This window comes from Zootermopsis nevadensis, unplaced genomic scaffold, assembly GCF_977971745.1.
Source record: "Zootermopsis nevadensis isolate Lab colony 2312 unplaced genomic scaffold, Znev_1.0 Znev_ptg000004l, whole genome shotgun sequence".
Lineage (NCBI taxonomy): Eukaryota > Metazoa > Arthropoda > Insecta > Blattodea > Termopsidae > Zootermopsis > Zootermopsis nevadensis.
Window position 1 is genome coordinate 1,132,400 of NW_028259136.1, and position 23,470 is coordinate 1,155,869.

The window sequence follows — 23,470 nt, forward strand, 5'->3', positions numbered from 1 at the left end:
ATCTGCTATGCACTCTGTGATATGCATGTTTTCAACCATGGTGATATGGTATGTTCGTAACCAGGTTATGTATGGTTGGTATAACGAATAGTTCTGCCCACAGATAGTATGAACAACTGTGGCGGAAGATACATGACATTGATTTTCCTTGCACTTTTTACTAGTGGTACCTCTGTACGTATAACAACCGTAAAAGGTACTGGCTATGAAATTTTGCAGTTAGTTATGTATGATTTCAGATTCTCACGGCGGCGAGGAAGTAGACCGTTAACTTCTGCGTTGTAACACCGTATAGTCTAGTAGAAGTTTTGTAACGTTTCAAAGGTACTCGCTGCCTCCATCATCAGGGCGGTACTCAAGAGTGTCATGATGCAGTTCCTCTTAATCTTCAGATCTGATGAGTGTTGTCTGTACAGTGATCACACTGAGTGTTGCTTCATTATGCCTGTGTCATTGAAATTACCTTATGGCTCTTCCTTCTGGTCAGAAGTTTGGGTCATTGGCAACATTCAGTTGAGATAGTGGGAAGCTTGAAATAAAGTTAACTGCAAATAATCATCAGGAACATAGATGATCTTATGGATTACAAAAATAATTTGCAGTATTTTCATTAGTGTTATGTACTAATCTGCAACACTTGGTTAACACTGTTCACATTAGTACCTGATCCACCCTACTTATAATATCATAAATATTGTTTAGTTCACAATTATATGTCAAAATGTTTATGCACTGTCCTTTTATTTTCTTGGAGAAACTGAGGAAGATCGCAGAAATCAAGTCTCTGGCTGAGGTTAGAACACAGTATCTTCCATAGAACAAATCTGGTTAGAAGAAAAATAGGAAATTGGATTACAAACCAGTTACTATTCAATTCAATTCAATTTTATTCATCCTACTTGGTCAAAACATTGACATAGGATACATCTTTCAAATACATGTTACAAGTTTTATCAATATTATCAATAGAAATACAATTCATAAAATGCTCCTACTCAAATACACTCTTCTGATTTACATGACATGTATTCATCTATCGAATAAAATGTACGTAGTAATAGGTAGGACCTCAGCTCGTTTTTGAATGTACTCATTTTATCCACTTTCCTAATTTGACTTGGTAATTTATTGTATACTTTTATTCCTGGATGAATTTTAAACATAACCCTCAGAATATTGAAACAAAGGATAATTTGATGTATTTTGTATTGATAGGAATGTATCTAAGTGCTTGTAAATCAGTATTGCCAGAGTGTGTGTTTATGCAGGTAACTTTGATGTACCATAATCTTTTGTGCTTCTGTATATTAATAGCACTGACCCCCTTTCCCCCTTCCCTTGTTCACTACTCTCACTGTCACTGATTGTGGCAACAACATTATATCAGTAAGAGAAAGTTTATTTTGTATGTAGAAAGTATAACTAAGTAACTAACTCCCTGGTAGCTGAACCCACAGTTCCAACACCAAAGCCTGCCACCAGACATGATCCTGAGCGAACTCCATCCATTTTCTATCCTCACAGCCTACCTCCTTTAGAACCATCTTGATATTATCCTCCCATCTCCTTCTTGGTCTGCACAGTAGTAATTTTCCAGAAGGATTTCCAACCAAAATTAAAATTTAATTTAATTAGAATTTCATCAGTTTCTTTATTTACTTATGAGATGAGATGTTTTGTAAGCAAAATTCAGCCACCATTTCTCACCCAAGTCCTTCCTGATTCACTGCAAGATGGCTCTAGCAGACAAATCAGGATTGAGTAGAAATTGTGCAGAGTCAGTGGGCTGGTCACTCACTAGTCACAGATGCACACTTCAAAAGACTAGGAAAGCTCCGAAAAGGAGGTGGCGAAGACCCACAACTGGCTTGTAGAGGCACGGAACAACAGCAATCTAGATTTATTGTGCAGTTCTTTACAAATCTTTCTTCATTAATGAAGCCTAAATTTGTTAATTATTGCATTATGCTCTGTTGTGAATAATATGTATTTAATAACATGTAGTTAAATGTCAGTTTTATCAGTACTATATTCAAATAATTTTAATTATTTACACATAAACACACATTAATATGTTTGAAGAAGTTTGGATTTGCAAGCTACTCTCATTTATATTTTTGTTAGTGATTCATGGTACTTATTGTTTGGAAGTTTATGTAGTATATGATACCTCAAAAATGTATTGCAATATATGTAATACATACTGTAATAGAACTTAAGCCCTAGAGTCAAGAAAATGAAGGAAAGTTGACACAGGAAAGGAAGGTGCTCTGTTTCGAATGTTTTGATGCAATATAGATAGCACATCTTTTTCAGGTAAACCACTAAGAGGGTCAAACAGGAGCAGTTGTCCTGTTTTCAGATTCTTCAGAATGTTGAAATGATTTGTTTGTGAATGAGGAAGCTATCACATAGCTTTTAGCATGTATCTCTCTCTACATGGAATGGTGCTTAACTGTTTATCTGTTCCATACTTTCACCAAGGCCAAAAACTGTAAGCATGTTGGAAATAGCAACAAGAGTAAACAACAGAAGCTATATAAATATGATAACCAGGAACAAAATTCCATATTGGATATAACCTAGGTGAGTAGCACATCATGAAACTTGTTTTTATTATTGGCATAGTTAATTGTATTTTGCTTTGATTTGTAGGAAAAAGAAAAGATTGTGATACAGATTTCTTGTCACAGAGAAAGTATTACTCATGAGTACCTGTGTATTGAAGTCATATTTTCACATAACATTTAATATCTGATACAAATTTGTTGAATTAAATGCTATTACATCAACTACCAAAGGTTCATAATATCCATTTAAAAATGAGCTAGGTAGTTTGTTCAGTTGTAATTTACATGTTGAATACATTGAAATTCATACAAAATTCAGCAGAAAATCTGAAGGACATAACCATTTGGGATCCCTAGGCTTAGATAAAAGGATAATATTAAAATGTGAGGGTGTTCTTTGGATTCATCTTTCTCAGGAAAGGAATCAGTGGCAGGTTCTTTGAACACTGTAATGAGCTTTCATGTTCTTTAAAAAGTGTGGAATTTCTTGGGTAGCTGAGTGATTATTAGTTTCTCAAGAAGGTTTGGATTCTGCTCTGTGGAATTAGTCTAGTTATTTACTGAATCAATGCCAGAACAATGATATAATTTCTAAAACTGGTAATATGTTTGACAGATTTTTTTATGATTTTCTCTGCAGCCAGAATTGTGTGGGGTGTCATAGAAGTTAGTTTTCTTTCAAGCCAAAGTTCACACCTAATTCACATGTTGTAAATGATTTTTGCCTATCTTAATCTCTGTTTACTGTAATAGAAACTCAATAAAGTGAGTTGGTGTGGTCTAGTGTGTACCTATCAGTGAAAAATGTTGTCCCAAGGTTCTATAATGAATGTGATAATTCAGTTTTGTTATAAGAATCTTGAAGCTAACTGTAGGAATTTATTAACTTTCATCAATAATGTCCTGAGCATTTGGTGTTTGTGTTATAACTTGCTTGTCACCTCCCCCCCCCCCCACCCCCCCCACCCCCCCTGTAAACCTGGGGATTTGCTGTGCTTTCCCCTTACATTCCTACCCAGTTGCATTCTGTGGAATGTTATGTTCAACTTAGAAATTTCAAACTCACAAAGAAAATAACAGTTAAAGAGTGTGGTATATGAAGTTCTGTACATATTAGGTTTGGATTGCCTAACTCCATTGAGTACAGTCCTTCTTGACAAGCTGACAGTAAAAATTTCCCTGCTTTTATGGAACCTAACAAGATTTTTTTTTGTAATCTGTCATATTTTGTATTGGTGTATTTTTTTATTTAATGTGTAAATGGTAAGGTTGAGACAAGAAAATATCACCAAAGAATTCAAGAATGTTTGAAAAGTTGCTATTAAAGTAAGGTAATGTGCTCACTTACAAGGTCATAACACTGATAGAGAAAGAAACTACTTTCACTTTAAATTATCCAGAACCAAAAATATTTTTGGCATTAATGGCTCGTATTTAGTGATGTGCAATAATTCACAAGCAGTTTTGTTCTTGGACAGTATCTGAATCAGTACCAGCTTCCTATCCAAATGATGTAAGATCGAAACAGTATTTTTATTTCAGACTGGATAAATATGCTGTGGAAACTCATATTAGCAGCCTTTTACATAGCTCTTGCCCATGGCCAGTTCCAGGGTCCCCCAAGGCCTGCTGGTCGTATTCTTGAGCCTCCAGTACCTGTCTTATGTGCTCAGAGTAAGTGAATACTTATAGGTTACTAAAAATAAGTGATCTGAAGTTGTGATGGGAGGTAGAGTCTTTGCTTCTCAAGAAAGACTGTTCCATAGAGTTAATAGATCAGACTGTTGTTGCAGTTTGCCACATCTATTGCATAATTAGTGGACCAGCACAGTTAACTGTTTTCAATTTAGAAATTAAAAACCATAAAACTGAGTGCTTTTGACAAGTAGAATTTTTCATGATAATAATACTGATTTGTTAGCATTCTAATAATATTGACTTGTAAAGTGCTAACAGCTTTAATACAACTTAATAATGAATCTGAAAAAGGGTCACTTTTTCATTAATGATTGGTATCCAGGTGGAAGAAATTTCTGCACTGGCTTCACTGATTGTTTGCTTTGAAAATGCTTTGTGTGCAGATTACAGTATTTAGATATTCTGTTGATTCAAGATACAGCACAGCTCTCAGCAACTAATTATTGAAGTGTGTGAAGAAATTTTTCCCTCTGAATGAAATGTAATCATGCAAATAATTTATTATGTTGATGGTGTATATATTCGAACAAACCAGTCACAATAATTATTGCTACCAATATGAATAATGTAGTTCTTGATAAAACTTGACTGCTTTATGCTGATAAATTGCCTGGCATTTCTGCTCCATTTTCCTGCAGGTGCCATAGATATTGAACTGTAATGAAGTTGGCTCCAACTGTTTGACTTTTGTTACTTGATCAGATGAAGTAAATGTCTTTTTATGAGTCAAACTGCATATTTCTGGTGTTTGCTCAAAGGCTGGAGAGGACACCTTTCTTTCATAGTACTAGTTGCTCTTTATCAAAAGTCTCTTAAGCAAAACAAAAGTCTTGCCTGATAATGAAGCTGAAATACACACTTGCTTTTAGAATTAGGAACACAATGTTGGAATCTAAACAGAGTTTGCGTTCATCATCAGCAGTTAAAGGATTATTTATATATAAAATTGAATTTGGGATAGTAATATATTTGAGGCACACATTTCTCTGAGTTTTGTGAATAGACAGGCTTATGTGGAATAATAAATTGTCCAGAAACATATTTTAAGGATGCAGAGTTTTTATATTACTGAAAAATATCAACAATCAATAAATTAGTTTTAATATTAAATTCAATTACAGGAACCATCCATGAGAAAGTCAATGGAAAAGGATACTTCTATTCATGGAAGGACCCACGCACTGCCTCAGTAGAAGAGGATTGGTTGGGTGGTCGGAATTATTGCCGGCAGCGTTGCATGGACCTTGTAAGCCTGGAGACAAGTACTGAGAATGAGTTCATAAAGAGGCGTATAGTTGAAGGTAAAGTCAGAATTATTATGTTGATGGTTCAACCATTACAGGTATGTGTCTAGGTGAAAGAGCAGTGTTCTTGAAAAAAGGATGTATTGTAAGCCATGATAGTTCAGTCAGTAAAATGATGGATGTGGCTTGCTCAACCAGGATTTGATTCCCCGTAGGGAAATTAATTTTTTTCTTCCTCAGCATATTCTCAATATTAGCGATGGTCACCCAGACTCCCGTCTAAAGAGTACTAGAATCTCTATTAAAGGATGAAAGTTGGTTCAATGTGAAGCTAACCATTCACCCCCTACCACAGAGTTACCTCTGTAGACACAAGGATCACTTTATAGGGATTTCTTACTACCATTTCAGTCCAATGATACATGTCTAGACCTTTCATGTACTTTCAAGCTTGTTTTTATGAGAACGGAGATTGATTTTCAGTTAAATACAAACAGTTGATTATCCTAAGATTTTTATATTGAATGTTTGAGCTATCATACTAACATTAGGTGGGATGTGAACATAATTTTGTAAAGTTAATATTTGATAATTATAATCATTGTCATGATTATAATTTCCATTGTGTGGTTGCATTTAAAAATGATTATGTGTTAACACACTTTTATTATGTTTGGTTTAGGCAATGTAAAATATATATGGACAAGTGGTCGCCTTTGTGACTTCAAGGGTTGTAACAGACCTGATCTACAGCCTCTGAATATTAATGGTTGGTTCTGGACTGCTGAACTTAAGAAACTACCCCCCACCAATAATCGTGCCCAGAATGACTGGAGTGAAACTGGAGGGTAAGTTTTATATATATATATATATATAGAGAGAGAGAGAGAGAGAGAGAGAGAGAGAGAGAGAGAGAGAGAAGGGGGGGGGGTAGTAAGGGCTAGTGATGTGCAACTCATAGCCTCTCCTATCTAATTGCCATCCTTACCTTCATGTGGTGCACCCTGTTTACACTAACAAGGCAATGGCAACCAAGTCATGGCGGTATAACCATCCCATTGAGGTTGGGAAAATATTACCTCATAATGCCTGACTAGAGGCTGTAAGGCAGCAACCCTGCTACTGGACTTGCTCTATGACTGGCTGGTAACCAAACCAGGGGACTACTAATTTTTTTGTGGAGGTATAGCTCCTCTCTTCCTTGACCTCAGCACTAGATGGGGGTGAGTGGTCAGCATCACGCCTCGGCCGGCTTTACCCCCGGGAAATGACCCCAGTACCCATTGTAGAGGAGGCTGGGTGGGCCCCAGAGCCGGTCTGGACGCAGAGGCTAGAGGAAAAATTCTCTGCCCCCGTCGGGGATTGAACCCCGGCCATCCAGCCCGTAGCGAGTCACTATACTGACTGAGCTATCCCGGCTCATAGGGGACTACTAATTACTCGAAGAAATCTCAAGAAAGAATTTAGGAACAGGCCATATGGCCTAAACGCTGAATAGTTCATGATGATCCAGTAATTTTTACTCTCAAAATATAAAAAAAAAAATTCAACATAAGCAAATTTGTGTAGTGGTTTAAAGCTTTTGTTACATCCTTTCTGAAGTAATGTTTGGTTGAAGGGGCATTATATTGATCTGTTTAATGTATGAATGTAAGCTTTAAATTGTCATTTGAAGTCTATCAGTAAAATTTGTAACTCAGTAATTTAAAAAGAAAATAGAACTTTATTTAAGAGAACCATATTAATCTTTGTTTACACTGCTGTAAGATGGATGTTGCAGTTGACTTATTTGATCATATTAAAATTTGCTCAACAGTTTTAATGTACACTTTCGATAGCACATTTCATCCATATTCTTCTTGCAATGTGTGTGATGGAAAAATATGCAAGGATGCAAAAGGTATAGTCCCCTGGAAGATCTTTATTTAATGCATGTTTCTACAGAATGCTTAATAATTGGCAAACACTACTTTGTTGTACAGAATTAAGAGACCTCAGCCAGACAACCGTGAGTTCATCCAACAAAATGGAGCTCCTGAGAACTGTTTAGCTGTACTAAACAATTTCTATAATGATGGTGTTCATTGGCATGATGTTGCTTGCCATCATCGCAAACCATTTGTGTGTGAGGAGAGTGAATCTTTGCTGAAGTATGTTCGTTTCACAAATCCAAATCTTCGTGTATAAACAAAGTCAAGAGGCTTTCAACAAGATGTAATTTATCAAGGATGTGATATTAATCTTCCAGTTCTTAGAAAATTTGGGCATTTCTTTTAAGTCAAGCAGTTATAATGAGAACTAAAACTTCAGATTTGGTATAAGTTTATGCAAGAATTGTTCTAATAGTATTAAAATGGTTACTTGGGCCAAAAGATTATTTTTTGTGAAATGTTTAGCTTTTCAAAATGCTTACCTTTTACTATATTTGGCCATAGCAAGCATAATTAAGATTGAATTTATATCTTTATATCAGGCAACAGCTCTGATTGGTCATCATATTATAGTTGTCTAAATGTTAAATGCTGATAATAACAATGCAAGACTGGTATTTTGACACTAGTAATTGCTTGAGCATGTGTTAAGTTTCATATTGGCAAGATCCATTAGACTGATGAAAAAGAAATGCATAAAGTGCCAGTGTTGATCAGATCAGTATTCTTATCTGGTATGTCCATTATTTTGTATTATTACATGCATACTGCTGCACTTGCTCCCTGGTGGTAGAGCTGAAAGACTGGGTCATTCCTGAACAATTAAAACTTGAGAAATTAATTTAAAAAGAACTTAAAATAAGAAAATGGAAAACAGTGGTTCAGTGGAAATTTCTGTGTTGGGTCTTTGAAGTTTGCCACTAAAAGATAAACATAACTATTACTGATTCTCACTCTGAATGAATGTGTACTTCTCATGAGAAGAGCACTATAAGATGAGTGCATGTGGAATAAATGGAAGAGTATAAACTGCAAACGTTTCCTATTAATCTGACACAGTGAACTCTTAAATTATTCACTGTAATTGAGTTGAAAAGTAATAATACAGACCAGTGGAGAATCCAATTGTAGTTAAGTTCCGTATTTGCATTAATAATGCTGGCAGTTCATCAACAACTATTATTGGATAGTGAAGTGATAGAATATTATAAGAACAGGTCTCTAAACTAATTTTTCTGTTTAGATGCTAGTATCTGCCAGCTATAAGCAATACACTGTTATACTCTGAATTATAACTAATAATACATGTGCATTTCCACTCCCTTCAACATCACTAATTCAGAACCTTGTGAGTAGACCCAATCATGAGTCAGTTAACATTACCAAAACCTTCCTTTAGATCAATTTTAATATTATCCAGCAGTCTTAGTTGTGTTCCTTGAAGAGGTTCTGTATGTGTTTTCCTGTCCTCTCTGAGCTGTGAGACCAGCCTATCATAACATCCTTGATTTAACCACTTTAAAAATAGCAGGAGAACAAACACAATACTGAATTTATTTTAAAAAGTAATTTTATTCTTTTCTGGAGCTGAGAAGAAAAAACATGTAACTATCAAGTATTATAAAAACCTTTAATTGGAAGGCCTTTGGATAAACTGTCTAGGGGCCTGTTGGTCTGGACAGGAAAGAATGCAAGCTGGTAACATGGTTGCTAACTGGCCATGGTACAATGAGACAGCAGCTAAATGTCATGGCCCTCTTGGAAGACACAAGTGCAGGAAATGTGGACAGGAGCTCCATCTTATGATGGAGGCAGCAAGCACCTCTGAAATGTCGGTAAACTTATACCATGCTACATAGTGCAACATCCAAAAATACATTAATCTTCATATTTGCTGCCATAAGAATCTAATAGATTTTCACTTTTTTCCCATAATGTATTTTTGGTCTTACATTTCAATTCCTGTATTTCTTTTTTTATGACCCAAATGTTGAATGTGTTGGTGAATCATGAAGAAGAATGGGTGCTTTGATTTATTAAGGTGACCTCTTTTCATGTCTGTCATGCTATTCAATAAGCAAGCTCATATGTTGTGCATCTTTGTCTGTATTATCCTTTTGAGGGTTTAAACCACCATTTTCTTCATTGCTGGCTAAACCCATGTTTATATCATGTTGATCTGGAGGTTGCGGCTCCTGCTCAACCTGAGTCTTTCTTGTGGTAGTTGATGTTTGATACTGTGTATATGGATTTGGTACTTCATACTGTTGTTCTTTATTCGGTAAATGAGCAGAATACAGGAGAACATCACTGTCTTCACATATAAATGGTTTCCGGTGATGACATGCAACATCATGCCATTTGATTCCATCATCATAGAAGTCATTGAGGATAGCCATGCATTCTTCCTCAGCTCCACCTTGGATGTATTCACGGTTGTCAGGCTGAGGACGTCCAATGCTATGGAATAATGATTACTATGTTACATTTCACATGGTAACTTGGATTTCATCACCTAACTACTTTTAACTTTGTGAATATCTGCATGGAAGAGAGCAATAGCTTGCTTCAGAAACCATTGAGATATTAATACCATGTAATCTTACCCCCCATATTCACTCCAGTCTGTATCTATCCTGTTGGTAGTTGGTGACATTTTTTGAAGAGAACCAGTCCAAAACCATCCATATACATTTATTGGTTTCAAATCATGTCGATCACATCCTGCAAAATTACACTTGTGTCCACTTGTCCAGGTGTATCGAATATGACCTGCAACTCACAAGATTTACAAACTTCATGCAAAATTATACAGCACTTAATATTGAGATACCCACCAATGTCACATAAGAAACAATTGCTTATTCCTTCATAATCATTAAATAGTCCCAGACAGGTCAAATATAATTATATTCTCTGAAAGGGTGTTTCATGACTGAATTTCAGGAACAAGTAATTGCAATTAATAACTATAAACCTTACATATTTAACCTTTATTTTCTTTGTGTTTTGACATACAATTCAGATGGCCATATGTCACTTTAGCATACTGCTAAACCATTTAGGAGGGAGTTACAGTCTATCCAGCAGTTCCATAGTGGAAGGGTCCCCTGTCTCCAAATGATAAAGGTAAATCTGCAAAGCAATCTTGAATGCCAAACATGTCACTATGCCACAAAAACAATCAACTATTTGATATCTAGGTGCCTTGGAGCAGCAGGGCAAATATAATCAGCACATAATAATATATATCGGCTCATCAAGTATATATAGGTTATTCAACAACTTATCCCCTTATTATAAATACATCCAACCTCCCGGGTTTGCAGATAAGGTTTTCACTCTTTATTTTAATAAACCTGTATCATCCAATGAAACCACTCAAATCGGATACAGTTCCTCTGGATAAGAATGAAGAAATATCTTAAGAATAGCATACATATACTAAATTAGAATTTGATTTAGCTTATTTTCTATCGATAGTAGTAAAACTCTTGGAAAGAGAGACAGACGTGGTAGGAATATGACAGTGGATATTACAGAAATAAATTTGGATAATGAAAACTTGGTTGAACCAGCTTAGAATTGAACTTAGTAGGATGATGTCTAGCTAGAGTTTAGTGATGTAAAAATAGACCTTGCACTTTGGCATGTAATTTAATTTGTTTACTAACCTTTATAAATGTGTTCTTTTACAAATTCATTTTCTGCCTTTGTTTCTAAGCTAACTAATTCCATGCATCTAGTTCGACAAAACTCCCTTGCTTCCGACCAGTTGAGCTCAAGGTGTTCTGTCTTACGATCTTCCCAGGTGAACAGGTAGCCATGATCATTAAAATGATCATGAATGTTTCCTGAAAGACAATGTGACACATTGGAAGCTGGAATTTGTAAATGAATATTCAGAACATATGCTTTAAAATAGACTGTACTGAAACAATGAAATTGTTCATTATAATGTTAAATCTTATGAACATATGTTTCCACTGACCAAAAATTAAAGTAACCAGAGTGCCCACAAACAGTACTGAATTGATTTAGCTGCTTATTTATTGTCTGTTTTATCAAGTTAAGGAGGATGTTATAGGTGAAGCATGTTGCACATATTGGGGTGGGAGAAGAGAAATGTGTACAAAATTTTGGTTGGGAAGTATTAGGGGAAAGAGCCAAGTAGCTCAGTCAGTATAGTGACTGAATACAGGCTGACAATTAGAGTTCAATCCCCAGCAGGCAGAAGATTTTCTTCTAGCTTCTGCATCCAGATTGCCTCTGGGACCTACCCAGCTTCCTGTCCAGTGGGTATCAGGGGTCCTTTCCCCCAGGAGTAAAGCACAGCCAGGGTGAAACTGACCACTCACCCCACCATGTAGTGCCAAGGTTGAGAATGAGGAGCTGTACTTTCTCTCCCCGAGAGCAACTACATGGCATGTAACAGGATAGCTTTTTAGTGTGAGGGGAAGAAACCACCTGGAATACCTTGGCATGGATGGAAGGATATTGAAATATCTTAGGGAAGTGTGACCTGGATTCATTGGGCTCAGGATAGTATTTGTGCTGTGACATGTTCTACATTCTTGGCTTAGGCCTATGAAGGATCTGTAGAATGTAAATAGTTATATTATCAGTTGCTAATAGATCTCATGTCATTAGCTCAACATACATGCCTTTACTACTTGACTAAATATTTTTTCCATCCATTTAAATTAATGTGGAAATCTGCAAGTACTCTACCAATCTTGTCTTTTACCAAGTTGATTCTATGTTGGTATTCTTTAAGTCATTAAATCATTGAGGATCACAGACCATTGCCTACTCAGTTACAGTTCACTGCCTGTATACATAACCTAGCCAGTGAGAATTAATTTATTTTTAATACATTTAACTAGAGAAATTAAAATGTTAGAAATAAATGGATGTGTATATAATGATCATATGTGGGCACTTACCTGCTGAGGAAAATATACCAAATATGAGTTAATGTAATAAATGTAACAAAATTGTTGCACATATGAAATAAGAAAAGACTACAAATGCAGTTTGACCTTGGCCATAAGTTTGAAAGTGGAAACTTATTAAGCATGTTATAGTTATGAGAACACTCCATAAAATACTTACGGTTAGCACACGCATAAGGATCTATTCTTCGATCTAAATTGTTATTTTCTAATGTATAAACAGCTGCAGCCAGTAGCAGGGCAGTGCCTACTACTAGCCACATAGTGAATGTGTGACAGACACTGTATCCTGCAAAATACTTCATAAACAACCAAAAGAACAATTTATACACTGTGCATATCTTACAAGTCAAACCTCATTAGAAGTTCAAAACATGGATTAGAGACTGTCATCAAGGCACATTAGCAGTTTCTCAACCTGTCTCTCTTGGAGTGTCTGAGATAGCAAAGAAATAATGTAAGAACATTTTAAAGATAACTGAATACTAAAACACATTTCCTTATTTGCTTCAACTGACAGAAGTTTTTCTGCTATGCAGATAATGATTTGCTAGATTCTGAGTTAAAGGTTGCAGCATAGGAATCAAAACATACAATAATTTATAATGCCCTAAATAAGTTGATTATGTAGTAAATGATATGTGAAATATGAAATTCATTGTATGAGTCCCATTATGAATTTGTTATGAGACTTTTCTGTCCACCATAGAGAGTGAATTCTGGAAGTAAAATATGCTAATATCCTTTTTTAATGACCATGAGGTACATATTCCTGCAATTAATAATAAATGTATTCTGTACACTAGTTTAATATATTCCATTATTTAGATGTAGTGAAAGCATAATGGGTAAGTTGTGCCCATCTGCATGTTTCATTTCCGAAACTATTTAGTAGATTTTGATAAAATCTGGTATTGAGGTCTACACTAGAAACTACTGGTTGATTTTAATTTTGGTCAGTATCATGAAGCTTGAATCAGTGAGAAATAATACATGCTTCTAGTTCAGTACTGCTGATTACCTCAATCATCAATAAATATCTTTGTTAAACATTAAAACCAATCAGGGTGGGATAATTGCAAAGAATGAATTTTGGAAATATAAATTCCAAAATATAGTACAACTTCCCATTCTTTTGTATCTGAAAGTGGAAAGGAATAAAAAAAAAGGCACCCATTTGATCAAAGTGTACAAATTTCAGTATAACAGTATTATTATATTTGATTTTTCTTGTACACTGATATTTAACATTCAGGAAGATTTTCCACCACTGTTTTTAAGTTTCTTGGATTATCATCTTAATGACTGAGTGATAACCAATACACAAGAGATTAAAGTTGTAAGCTAACGAGTGTTAATCTGTGGCTATAAATAAGTGAGCCACTCCATTGATTGCAGTGTGTATCAACATCTACAAATATGTTCTTATATATTTGGCTTACTAAAATTTAGTTCAGTATGTGTTTCTCACTGCTTAAGAGCAAGAGGTCAATCAAAGAAAATGGTTACATTTGAATCTTCCACACTGTCTTATTGTATGGTCAAGTGTTAAATGAAATAGAGTATATTTTATCTGCTTCTTTCTAAGTTAACATTATGAAGCGGGAAAATTGTGTAACAAATGCTCCTTTTGCTAGAAACAGACTATACAAATGAAAGCTCATCCAGGTTTGATTTCAATGACATACGGAATAAATCTTTCTAGTCCTATGTCCCACCCAATGAGACATAAGCCATGAAAAAAAAGTACATATTAAAACAATGCCTTGCCAACTGACAAAATAGTTCTAGCAGCAATGTCAGAAGTGATAATCTAAGGAAAAAGAATCAACTGGTATGATTATTCAGCATCAATATATCATAAAAATGAATGAATAGGGAAGAAAAAGCAGCCCACTTGGACAAACAGATTATAAACCTACAACTTAACAACAATGTCTCACACTTTACAACTGAGCAAAGATGTAATAATGAAAAATGATAAAAGAACTTTATTTTTTTCCTTCAACCATTATAACATGATAACCAAATTTTGTTTTTATTGGTGGATCTGTGTACACAGGATTGTTTACTGTTGAAACAGGAAGTGCAAATGCTGCATCTTGAAATGGTCCAACCATTGAGCCTCTTGTCATCCAACCAAGATCACCCTGAAACAACAAGCATCAGCTTAGATCAGTTTTTTTTATTATGTATTTATTTAGTGTTCTGTCTGACGACAGGTCCATATGAACAGGATCCTTCCATCCTTTTCTCGGACTGGGACCTGTTCATATACGTTCTTGGCAGATGATCCAAAAGTGGTTTGCCATTGCCTTCTTCTGTGTGTGAATGGAGTAATTGTTGGGATGCCACAGAGAAACCGGGGAAGCCCCCGGAGGAAAACTCCGTGTTGCCTAGACCACGGCCTTGCCCAACACAAGTTATAAATTCGGGCACCGCCGGGAATCGAACCCGAGGCTCCAGGATTACAAGGCCAGCGTTCTAACCGCTAGCCTTGTAATCCTGTATAAATAACTAATCTGTCAAGAATTTAACTTTATTAATCAATGAAGCTTCTGCTGAGATCAAGGAATCAAGTCTGTCTATCTTTCACAGCACTCTACCCTCTTATTATCACCACGTTACTTTTCTGATGATACATAACTAAGCTGGAACAAAGTTATTCAACAGAAGTTAGGTGGTTTCAATATGTATCTGTTGGATAAAGGGATCCATACCCCCTGTCTTGCTTTGTCTTCACTATACTGAGCTGCAACTTCTGGGAATTTCATTCCACCCTTCAGTTTCTCCAGTGCCTCGAGTGCCTTGGTCTGTTTTTCACACAGAATATGACGAACCTGAAATACAAAATACTTTTAAAGTATATACACGTACAAGGTGCAGGAGCAGACAAGACTAGGCTACATGCATTACCTAAATAGCACAACCAAAATTAACATTGGTTATAATAACCTTGACCGCTGTACCTCCCTTTTTTTCTTTCATTACTCCTTTACTTTCATCCTCACTCTTTCCTTTCGCACCTTTTGCACTACCACTTTTCTTCGGCGCCATTACCAAATTTATTAAAATATTTACAATACAATAAAATTCTGTATGATGAAGTTGGTATCAAGCACAGATTGTCACTAGACGTAAGCTTTTTAAGCAATGTACATAAGTCTGCTTTTATTGTAAAGTCCATGATTATCACTTTTCAAGGAGTATTAAACTAACAACCTATTAATCAATGTTTAAGTTGTGAAAGCCCGGAGATTTCTGGTAAATGAATAGAATAGAAATCCTTACAGTCAAGGATGGAGTCGGAGATGAGTACGTTCTATCATACTTTCCAGCAAAATAAAAACATCTGAATTATGGTTGTGTGGGTTATAACGCCGTGCAGCTGCTGAAGTGGTAATCAGATTTTGAAGTAACATATTGCTTTCTTCTTCAGGGAATTATTGAAGCTGCATGGAGTCAAACGACAAGATTACACATAATCATAATCAACAATGAAAATTAGAAAACAATATTTTATGCTGTGAAAATCTCAAATTTCATATTTTCTTTCACCAAACAGGTGTCATTGTGCACTTCACATTTTTGTTCATCCCAAACTTTTACTCGCAAATCTTAACTAAAAAATACTTTTAATCTGTGACGTTCTCTTAATGTGAGAGACCAAGGTTTATACACATAATTTCACATATAAAGCCTGACGAAAACGTTTAAATGCAGTAACTGAATTTGCACTAAACTTGTACTTTTCTGAATATTCAATAGGTGAAGTAAAGTACTATTCTGAACAATAACTCTCGTTTGTAATCCCATCTAATTAATTCTGATGAAATCGTGACGTAGTTAAGAAATTCCATGATGACTAGATTCTTTGCTCCAAGAGTTAGGGCAGAACACAGAACGCTGTTTAGAGGTAGTGCACGTGGTGTTTAGCAAGGTGTTTGAAGTTTCTGCTAGTTAAATTATAAGTAGGGTGCTGATAAACGTTTTATGGGATAGTGTGATATTGGTAGAATTGGCCTTATTATTTTTGTAATAAAAGTATATGCTTACTTTAATGCTGTTTATGCCACTGATACAATTTTTCTTCAGTCTTTCCTTTTGTCAAAAAGCAAGAGAACGAGTTATACATTAATAACATTGACATTTCTAACTGCTTATTATTCAAGTAACGAATCCTAGTGAACTGTGAAATTCACTGTCATAGTGATGTATGTACCTTTTTAATACCATTTAAATGTTTTTGTCTTATAGTGTGGCTGATGCAGAAAGCAAAGATGTCTAGAAAAACAGAAGTAGTTCATACTTATCATCAGAAAACAGGCACAAAATCATCAGTTGTTGCAAATGTCAGTGTAAAGGAAAGTGATAATGCTGAGACAGAGACAAAAATATATGATCATCAGTGTCGAACACTGTTTGTGCGATTTCCGCGCAGAGTAAGAGATAAATTGGAAGTGAAATTGTTACATCCTGGTATAGAGGATGTGAGATTTAAACCTCGCATTAAAAGGTATTATTTTGTAGCTTGTACTGCCATAGGCCTAATTTTATTAGCAGACTTTAGTATTTATGAATTTTTTCAGTGAAGCTCTTTTATGCTAATCAGAACTTACTTTGATGTTCCTGCTGTTGTTATATTATGTGCTATGTTATTAATTACATTGTAGAATGAATGTATTAGTTTCTGAATTTATTAGTTTCTGCCTTGTTAAATATGCATTTTGTACATGAAGCACACATTTAACCTATTATAAGAATGTTTGTCCCTGTGTATGTTTCATATTCAAAATTAATTTATAGATTTAAATGAAATAAAATGTTGGGAATATGCATTAAAAGTTATGTGGTGAATTTAATTTTGTTTTATCAATTCATTTTAATCTCATGAGTCTGAAACCAAATATAAATTATCTTAAAAATTTCTCTCAGAATTTGGGCTTGAAAAATGTGTAGTACATTTCACTCTGATGTGTAACAGGAAATAGTTTACAGTATAGTATATATTTATAAAATTGCATAAAATAATAATTTTTGGCCATGTAGACTAACATCTCTATTGCTAATTTATTGTGTCAAAAATAGTTTTATGTGGTTAATTAACTATAAGACTAATGTGGAATGCAGCATTACAAAGAACGTTTCTGAATAAACCTTTTCATTCTTGTCTTATTACTGTGTAATATGGTTTGTGGCAGGAAGGTAAAGTGGACCATCAGTTGCTAGTTGTGTGTATTTAAATTTCTAGTGCAGTGCATTTGAAAGAGCCATTAATTGTCACAAGAACTTTGTGAATCTGTTTAATTTCCACTTTTCGTTCCAAATTACTTTAATACAAAAAATGTGTTTGTTGAAAATGACAGAATTCCTCTGATAGTAATGGAATTTAAATATTATAAATTAAGTTCACTGATACAGAATCATGTCTTCACAATATATTAACAGGCATGGGATAAATTCAAAATTAGTGTTTCTCAGTAAGTAAGAGGTCAAGAGTATTTGTACATCGTGTTCATGGATGTCTTTTAATATAATTCATATTACACATTTTGGTAATTAATTTCTCCTGAATCCTGAACTTATTATTTGTCTGCTATTTTATTATTTGAATCTTTCAGCAAATGAAGCATCACAGTTGTTAGATGCCAGAAAAATATTTGGAATCATTTGCTGTCTAGTATTTCCTCCTAAATCTGATTTAAATCAAATTAAGCATATATAGAAGTACAGTAATTTAGTTCTGGTGTGTATGCATATTTTGAAATTGGTGTTGAATAATTATGCAGGTTTAACTTTTGCTTTATATGGATACGTTTCTCCATAGAGCTCCATCAGGTTCTATGAGGATTGACTGAAATATAAACTATTTTAAATGCATTGGGATTGTGCTGTAGTGTTGTATTTGCAAGAAACTGACTTATAAGTGAGATTGTTATTAAGTGATACATCCTGTTTATAAACAGCAGTTTGGAAACTTCTATGTTGTAAACTGTGTTAAACAAAGCATTTGATATTTCAGATGGTGCCATATCAGATTCAGTAGTGAAGAAGCTGCTAAATGTGCTCTGAATGATCTGAACAGGAAGAGAGTAAGAGGTGGTCAACTTATTGTTATGGAAACAAAGAAATTCAAGATAAACAGTCGTGAAGAGAAGAGTAAGAAGCAGCAACATTTGTACAAGTAAGTTGAGATAGCACTGTAAATTTATCTTAGATTATTAATTTTATATCTTTTGCACAAAAAAGAAATATTTCAGGTGCTAATTTTTATGGATGTAAGGTGTTCCAACACACACAAAAGGTGATTCAGCTGCTTAAAGAAATTTCTTGCTGTTTTGGAATCCTGAGGTTTTATTACCTCATTCATGAAAGCTGACCATTGGCCCTGTCCTGAGGCACTTGATTTTAGTCCACATATCATCTGATCTAACCTTGGCCTTCTTCTGGTCTTAACTTTCAGGATTTTTGATTGAAATGTCATATATAAGCATTTCTTCACTTCCCTGTGCATGCTTTTTGTCCTACACATCTCACCTTCTTTGTTTTAATTATTATATGATTAATAAACATATATAGTTTATCATTTAAATTTCTTAATTCTGTTAACTGTCATATTCTTTCATAACCCAGATACTTAGCACACAGTTCTGAAATACCTTTTATGAAGTCTGCTTATGTTTCTTGTCGAGTCCTTGATGAAGTCTGCTGTTATTTTGTTGGCATAAGCCTTGTGGAATAGGGAATATATTTTGTTCTTTCACATAGATTATATACATGAGTATATGTTATATTTACAGACTATATGTGAAGAATCTACCAGAAGATGTGACAGAGAGTGAAATTACTTCAGCATTTCCAGGCTGTGCAAATGTACGCATGTTCACGCCAAAGAAAAGAGGATCATTGTAAGTATTATTGACTGATATGTGATTGAATGAGATTAAACATTTTTGAATCATAATCTTTAAAGAAAGAAGTGAAATTGGTTTAAGAAATATTACGTGGTTGGTACTGAGATAATCCATAATTATATAATGAACATTGCAAATGCAGTGAGTGCATACCACTGCTGCTTTGTGTTTGGGAGTTAATAATTGGTTAAGGATTTCATAATTATCCTAGTCCATGAGGCATTTGTTGGGCTGTATGAGTTTTGAGATTTTGACTGTTGTGAAGATTTTTATTATGGTCTTGTGGGTTATGATACTGTAGACTTGTAGGTAGTAACCAGTATTTCAGAGGAACTTACCACCTCTAAAACATTTGTAACTATCTATAGGATTACACAGTGTTACCCAGAAGACCATTATTAAAAGAAAGTTTTAAATAGACTCTGAAATGCCCGTGCAGAGTGATCCTTGACGTCTCTAATGGATCTTAAGTAACTGCTGGAATTGTTGCATTGTACAAATAAGTAATATTATTTCATTACTTGAGTTAACCTGTGCAAATATATGCCAAGATGATTATATCTTATATTAAGTTTCAAAATAATAAACATGTTTCTATCAATCGCATTTGCCAATTAGATATATGTTGAGTATGTGGACATCACATATTTGTGCATGTGTGTGTGCTCGTGCACGCATGCGTAAAGGGAAAAGTCAAAGTCATGGTCGGTTATATTCACTGTTCTATTTTCTGGCAATTAATTAGGCCTTTTCCAGGAGTATGGACATTAAAATATGGTTTGAATGTAATGTATGCTTTTTAAAATGGGATACAGTTCATTCATAGGATTAATTTCTCTAACATACATTTTTAATATTTTTATTGGTGTTGCAGGATATTCAGTAATTTATATGTTTTTCGTGTAGATGTCAGACTAGTTTAAATAAATATTTTGATTTTCCATTTTACTGTGTAAGGGCTGTGAAGAGGAAGAAGGTTTCAAAAAATTGCTCCTAAAGTAAAATGATTGTCATCTCTTTTCTGAAAGTATCACAATTTGATTAATAAATATATAGTTAATTATCATATGAATCTGTCTTCCGAGCTTTGCTGTAAATGCACTTCAGTATATTCATTTACCAAATAAATGTATAATTTTAATCTGTTAAAATAAAAACAACAGTTAAAAAAATACAAACTTATAGATGTAATAGCAATAAAAGTGGATGACCACTTACACATAAAATAGATTATGATATGAATTTAGCACTGGTAGTGCTGTTAGAATTCAAAAGTGAATATTTTTGAGAAAATTACAAAACTTAAGAACATCCATCATTTTTTTTATGTGTGATTGAAATGTCAAAGGAAGGGTGGTGTTTAGTACATTCAGGTAAAATTACTTGGGATTTGAGGTTTTCAAAGCACAAAGTATGAAGATGGATGTCTTATGAGTTGTTGCGCTGTTTTGTCTGGTAGAAATTTTGAATTGTTTCAGAGGTCTTGCTGCCCCCATCACTGGGATGCACCCTTATTATGGAGACAGCAAAGATCTCTGAAACATGGGTGAAATTCTACCAGATAATATGGTGTTACACTCCAGAAGACAGCCATCTAAAATTATTTACATTGTAATAAGTGTCTTTTCATTGTCAGTACATGGATGATATTCCTTGATATGTTGATGTGTTTGCAGAAGAGCCCGCATTGGATTCAAAACATTGGATGAGATGGAAGCCATTATTTCTAGCACCAATGTTCATAAAGTTCGAGACAGGAGTGTTTCTGTATTCTATTCTAAATCTTATTTACATGCACATGATTTGTTAAAACAAGAACAGAAAACAAATAATCTTATCAGAATCTCTAAGGATGTTTCTCCAAAGTCTATTTTAACATCAAATTCCCTTACAAAAATTAAAGTTTCTTCTGCAAGAAAACAGAAGACTATTGTAACATCTAAACGTCTTGGTGAGATGATAGAAACCACTCTTTCACAGTTGAAGACAGAAGATAATGGTGATGACATTGAGGAAGATGACAGATGTAAACAGGGTATAGAAATGGACACACAGGATAATACTGAATTTAATGATGACATTAGTGATAATAGTGATGATTTTTCACAACATAAAGAAATTGAATTAGATGATAATTTTTCACAATACAAAGCAATTAAATTAGAAGGTGAGGTGATTGATGGTAGTGGTGATAGTGATGACTTTTCAAAATACAAAGCAATTCAATTAGAAGATGAAGTTATTAGTAATAATAAGGATGGTGGTGATGATGACAATGGTGATTTTTCACATTACAAAGCAATTGAATTGGAAGATGAGGTTACTAGAAGCAGTGATGATGATTTTTCAAAATACAAGGCAATTGAACTTGAAGATGAAGGTACTGAAACTAGTTATGATGATGGTGATGATGGTGGTAGGAATTGTGTTGATGATTGAAATTGTGGTGTCGGCCATAATGACAGTGCTGATGATGTTGGAGGTGATGATAACAATAGCATTGTTGATAGTGATGGTAACAACAGTGTTCATGATAATAAGAAGATTGTTGCTGAAAATTTAGATGATGACAGTCATAAAAACATTGATGATATGTCACAGCAGTAGTTCATGAAAAGAATCCTGAATGAATAAGTACAAAATTTTGTTTAGTGAATCTGAGAGGGGACTACAGTTTTCCAATGAATAAAGAATTCTATCAGAATATTAATACATATATATTATGACATAAGTTGACAAACATTACTTCAAAAAAATAAAATAAATCAGCTAATTAAACCACAAAATATAACCTCGCTTGATCTTATATGTGGGCACTATGGATCACTTCAGGTCTTTTGCAGTCCATTTTGTTTGAACTGAATCCCCATTGTCATCCTGTCTTAAAGGCTTGCAAATATTCCATCCATGATGCTTGTGTTTTTCATTTATTTCTTTCAAAACATAGTTCTTGATTTTATTTTTCATAGTATTTTGTGTTACATACCAACACTTTATATGAAGAATGTTTTTAAGGAAAACAGCATTTTGGTATGAGCTTCTTATAAAGTAACAGTGAATCAACATAGGCCAAAATTAAATTCATCCAACAACTTATGGTGTGTACACCTAATAACAAGACATTTTATCAAAACATGTTTGGTATTTTCGGAACTGTAACCTGCAGACAGACACATAACCCATATTTTCCCCTCGTATTTTGCATTTTTGAAAAGAATGTTTAAAGGCAAAAATGTATCACAAAGTAAAAGTAAAGCTGTCCCATTATACACCATGTAGGTGCTTGCTGGGGAGAGGAGGTATAGTTCCTACTCATTCTTAACCTCAGAACTAGATGGGGTGAGTGGTCAGTGTTGTGTTTTGGTCACTCTGTACCCTTGGGAAAGGGCCCTGATTCCCATTGGACAGGAGGCTGGGTGGGCCCCAGAGTTGGTCTGCACGCAGAGGCGAGAGGAAGAATCCTCTGCCTTCGTTGGGAATCAAATCCCAGTCATCCAGTCTTTAGCCAGTCACTATACCATCTGTAGCACAACACTTATATATATATATATATGTTTGAACATCTACAACTATCCATTTCAACTCAAAATGTTTATTAATATTATCATTTGTGGTATTATATGTTTTATACTTTGTACCTATTTGTATATCTCTCACAACTTATGTTAATTTCTAGTTTTTTCCATTTGCTGCAGGGTTCTTAATTTAGAAACATTTCAGTCTTTCCAATTAGGCATTGGGAAGTCTGATGGATGGTGATACCTGTCATAACTCATATTCTAAAGTTGAAAGTTAAGAACTGTAATAGATGACATTAAAAGTATAGATGTGGGAAATGTATGTATTGTTTAAAGCTAAATTATGCATTCTGAATATGAAATCAGTGTCATCATTGTTAATTTTAAGTGACTGAAATTAATTAGCACGTAAATAATTCTTCAGTTTTATATGGCCCCTTCTGATTCAGAATTTATTCTGAACTTTGAACACTGTAAGGTGTTTGGTAGAACCCCATGGATGGGGATCAGACCATGACAGCCCTGAGTGAGATTTGTGCATGCAGTTTCAGTGTTCATGTGATCCAAGATTATACATGCTTTAGATCATGTAGCCACTGTGACAAGGTGCAAGTAAACAATTAATTGGTTAATCATTGTC

The 23,470-nt window shown here is 34.5% G+C and overlaps 4 protein-coding genes across 18 annotated transcripts; 2 read left to right on the forward strand and 2 right to left on the reverse strand.

Moving 5' to 3' along the window:
- Positions 1-30: 30 nt before the first annotated feature.
- LOC147874813 (L-selectin) lies at positions 31-8,479 on the forward strand. Of its 10 annotated transcripts, XM_087342799.1 has the most exons (7): positions 34-48; positions 240-401; positions 2,317-2,586; positions 4,113-4,244; positions 5,390-5,569; positions 6,195-6,360; positions 7,495-8,479. In XM_087342799.1, exons 4-7 carry the CDS (start codon positions 4,124-4,126, stop codon positions 7,697-7,699), a joined length of 672 nt encoding a protein of 223 aa, XP_087198925.1. In that variant the 5' UTR covers positions 34-48; positions 240-401; positions 2,317-2,586; positions 4,113-4,123; the 3' UTR covers positions 7,700-8,479. The 10 variants fall into 10 exon arrangements, with proteins under 10 accessions (XP_087198930.1, XP_087198925.1, XP_087198923.1 ...); XM_087342804.1 differs by lacking the exon at positions 240-401 and having other exon boundaries at positions 31-48; XM_087342797.1 differs by lacking the exons at positions 34-48; positions 240-401 and adding an exon at positions 55-196.
- A 516-nt stretch (positions 8,480-8,995) lies between these two features.
- LOC110837555 (uncharacterized) lies at positions 8,996-12,703 on the reverse strand. The gene is made up of 4 exons (XM_022079804.2): positions 12,559-12,703; positions 11,118-11,297; positions 10,050-10,215; positions 8,996-9,903 (listed from the first exon to the last, which is right to left on the reverse strand). Exons 1-4 carry the CDS (start codon positions 12,701-12,703, stop codon positions 9,510-9,512), a joined length of 885 nt encoding a protein of 294 aa, XP_021935496.1. The 3' UTR covers positions 8,996-9,509.
- A 1,663-nt stretch (positions 12,704-14,366) lies between these two features.
- LOC110837557 (peptidyl-prolyl cis-trans isomerase NIMA-interacting 4) lies at positions 14,367-15,614 on the reverse strand. Its single transcript, XM_022079806.2, has 3 exons — positions 15,354-15,614; positions 15,119-15,238; positions 14,367-14,548 (listed from the first exon to the last, which is right to left on the reverse strand). The coding sequence occupies exons 1-3, from the start codon at positions 15,453-15,455 to the stop codon at positions 14,390-14,392; spliced, it is 381 nt and encodes a 126-aa protein (XP_021935498.2). The 5' UTR covers positions 15,456-15,614; the 3' UTR covers positions 14,367-14,389.
- Positions 15,615-15,683: 69 nt separating this feature from the next.
- LOC110837554 (uncharacterized) lies at positions 15,684-23,462 on the forward strand. 6 transcript variants are annotated; one of them, XM_022079802.2, is made up of 5 exons: positions 15,684-15,797; positions 16,656-16,914; positions 18,421-18,582; positions 19,199-19,306; positions 20,989-23,462. In XM_022079802.2, the coding sequence occupies exons 2-5, from the start codon at positions 16,664-16,666 to the stop codon at positions 21,749-21,751; spliced, it is 1,284 nt and encodes a 427-aa protein (XP_021935494.1). In that variant the 5' UTR covers positions 15,684-15,797; positions 16,656-16,663; the 3' UTR covers positions 21,752-23,462. The 6 variants fall into 6 exon arrangements, with proteins under 6 accessions (XP_021935494.1, XP_021935489.1, XP_021935495.1 ...); XM_022079797.2 differs by having other exon boundaries at positions 15,691-16,314; XM_022079803.2 differs by having other exon boundaries at positions 15,692-16,166.
- Positions 23,463-23,470: the final 8 nt, after the last annotated feature.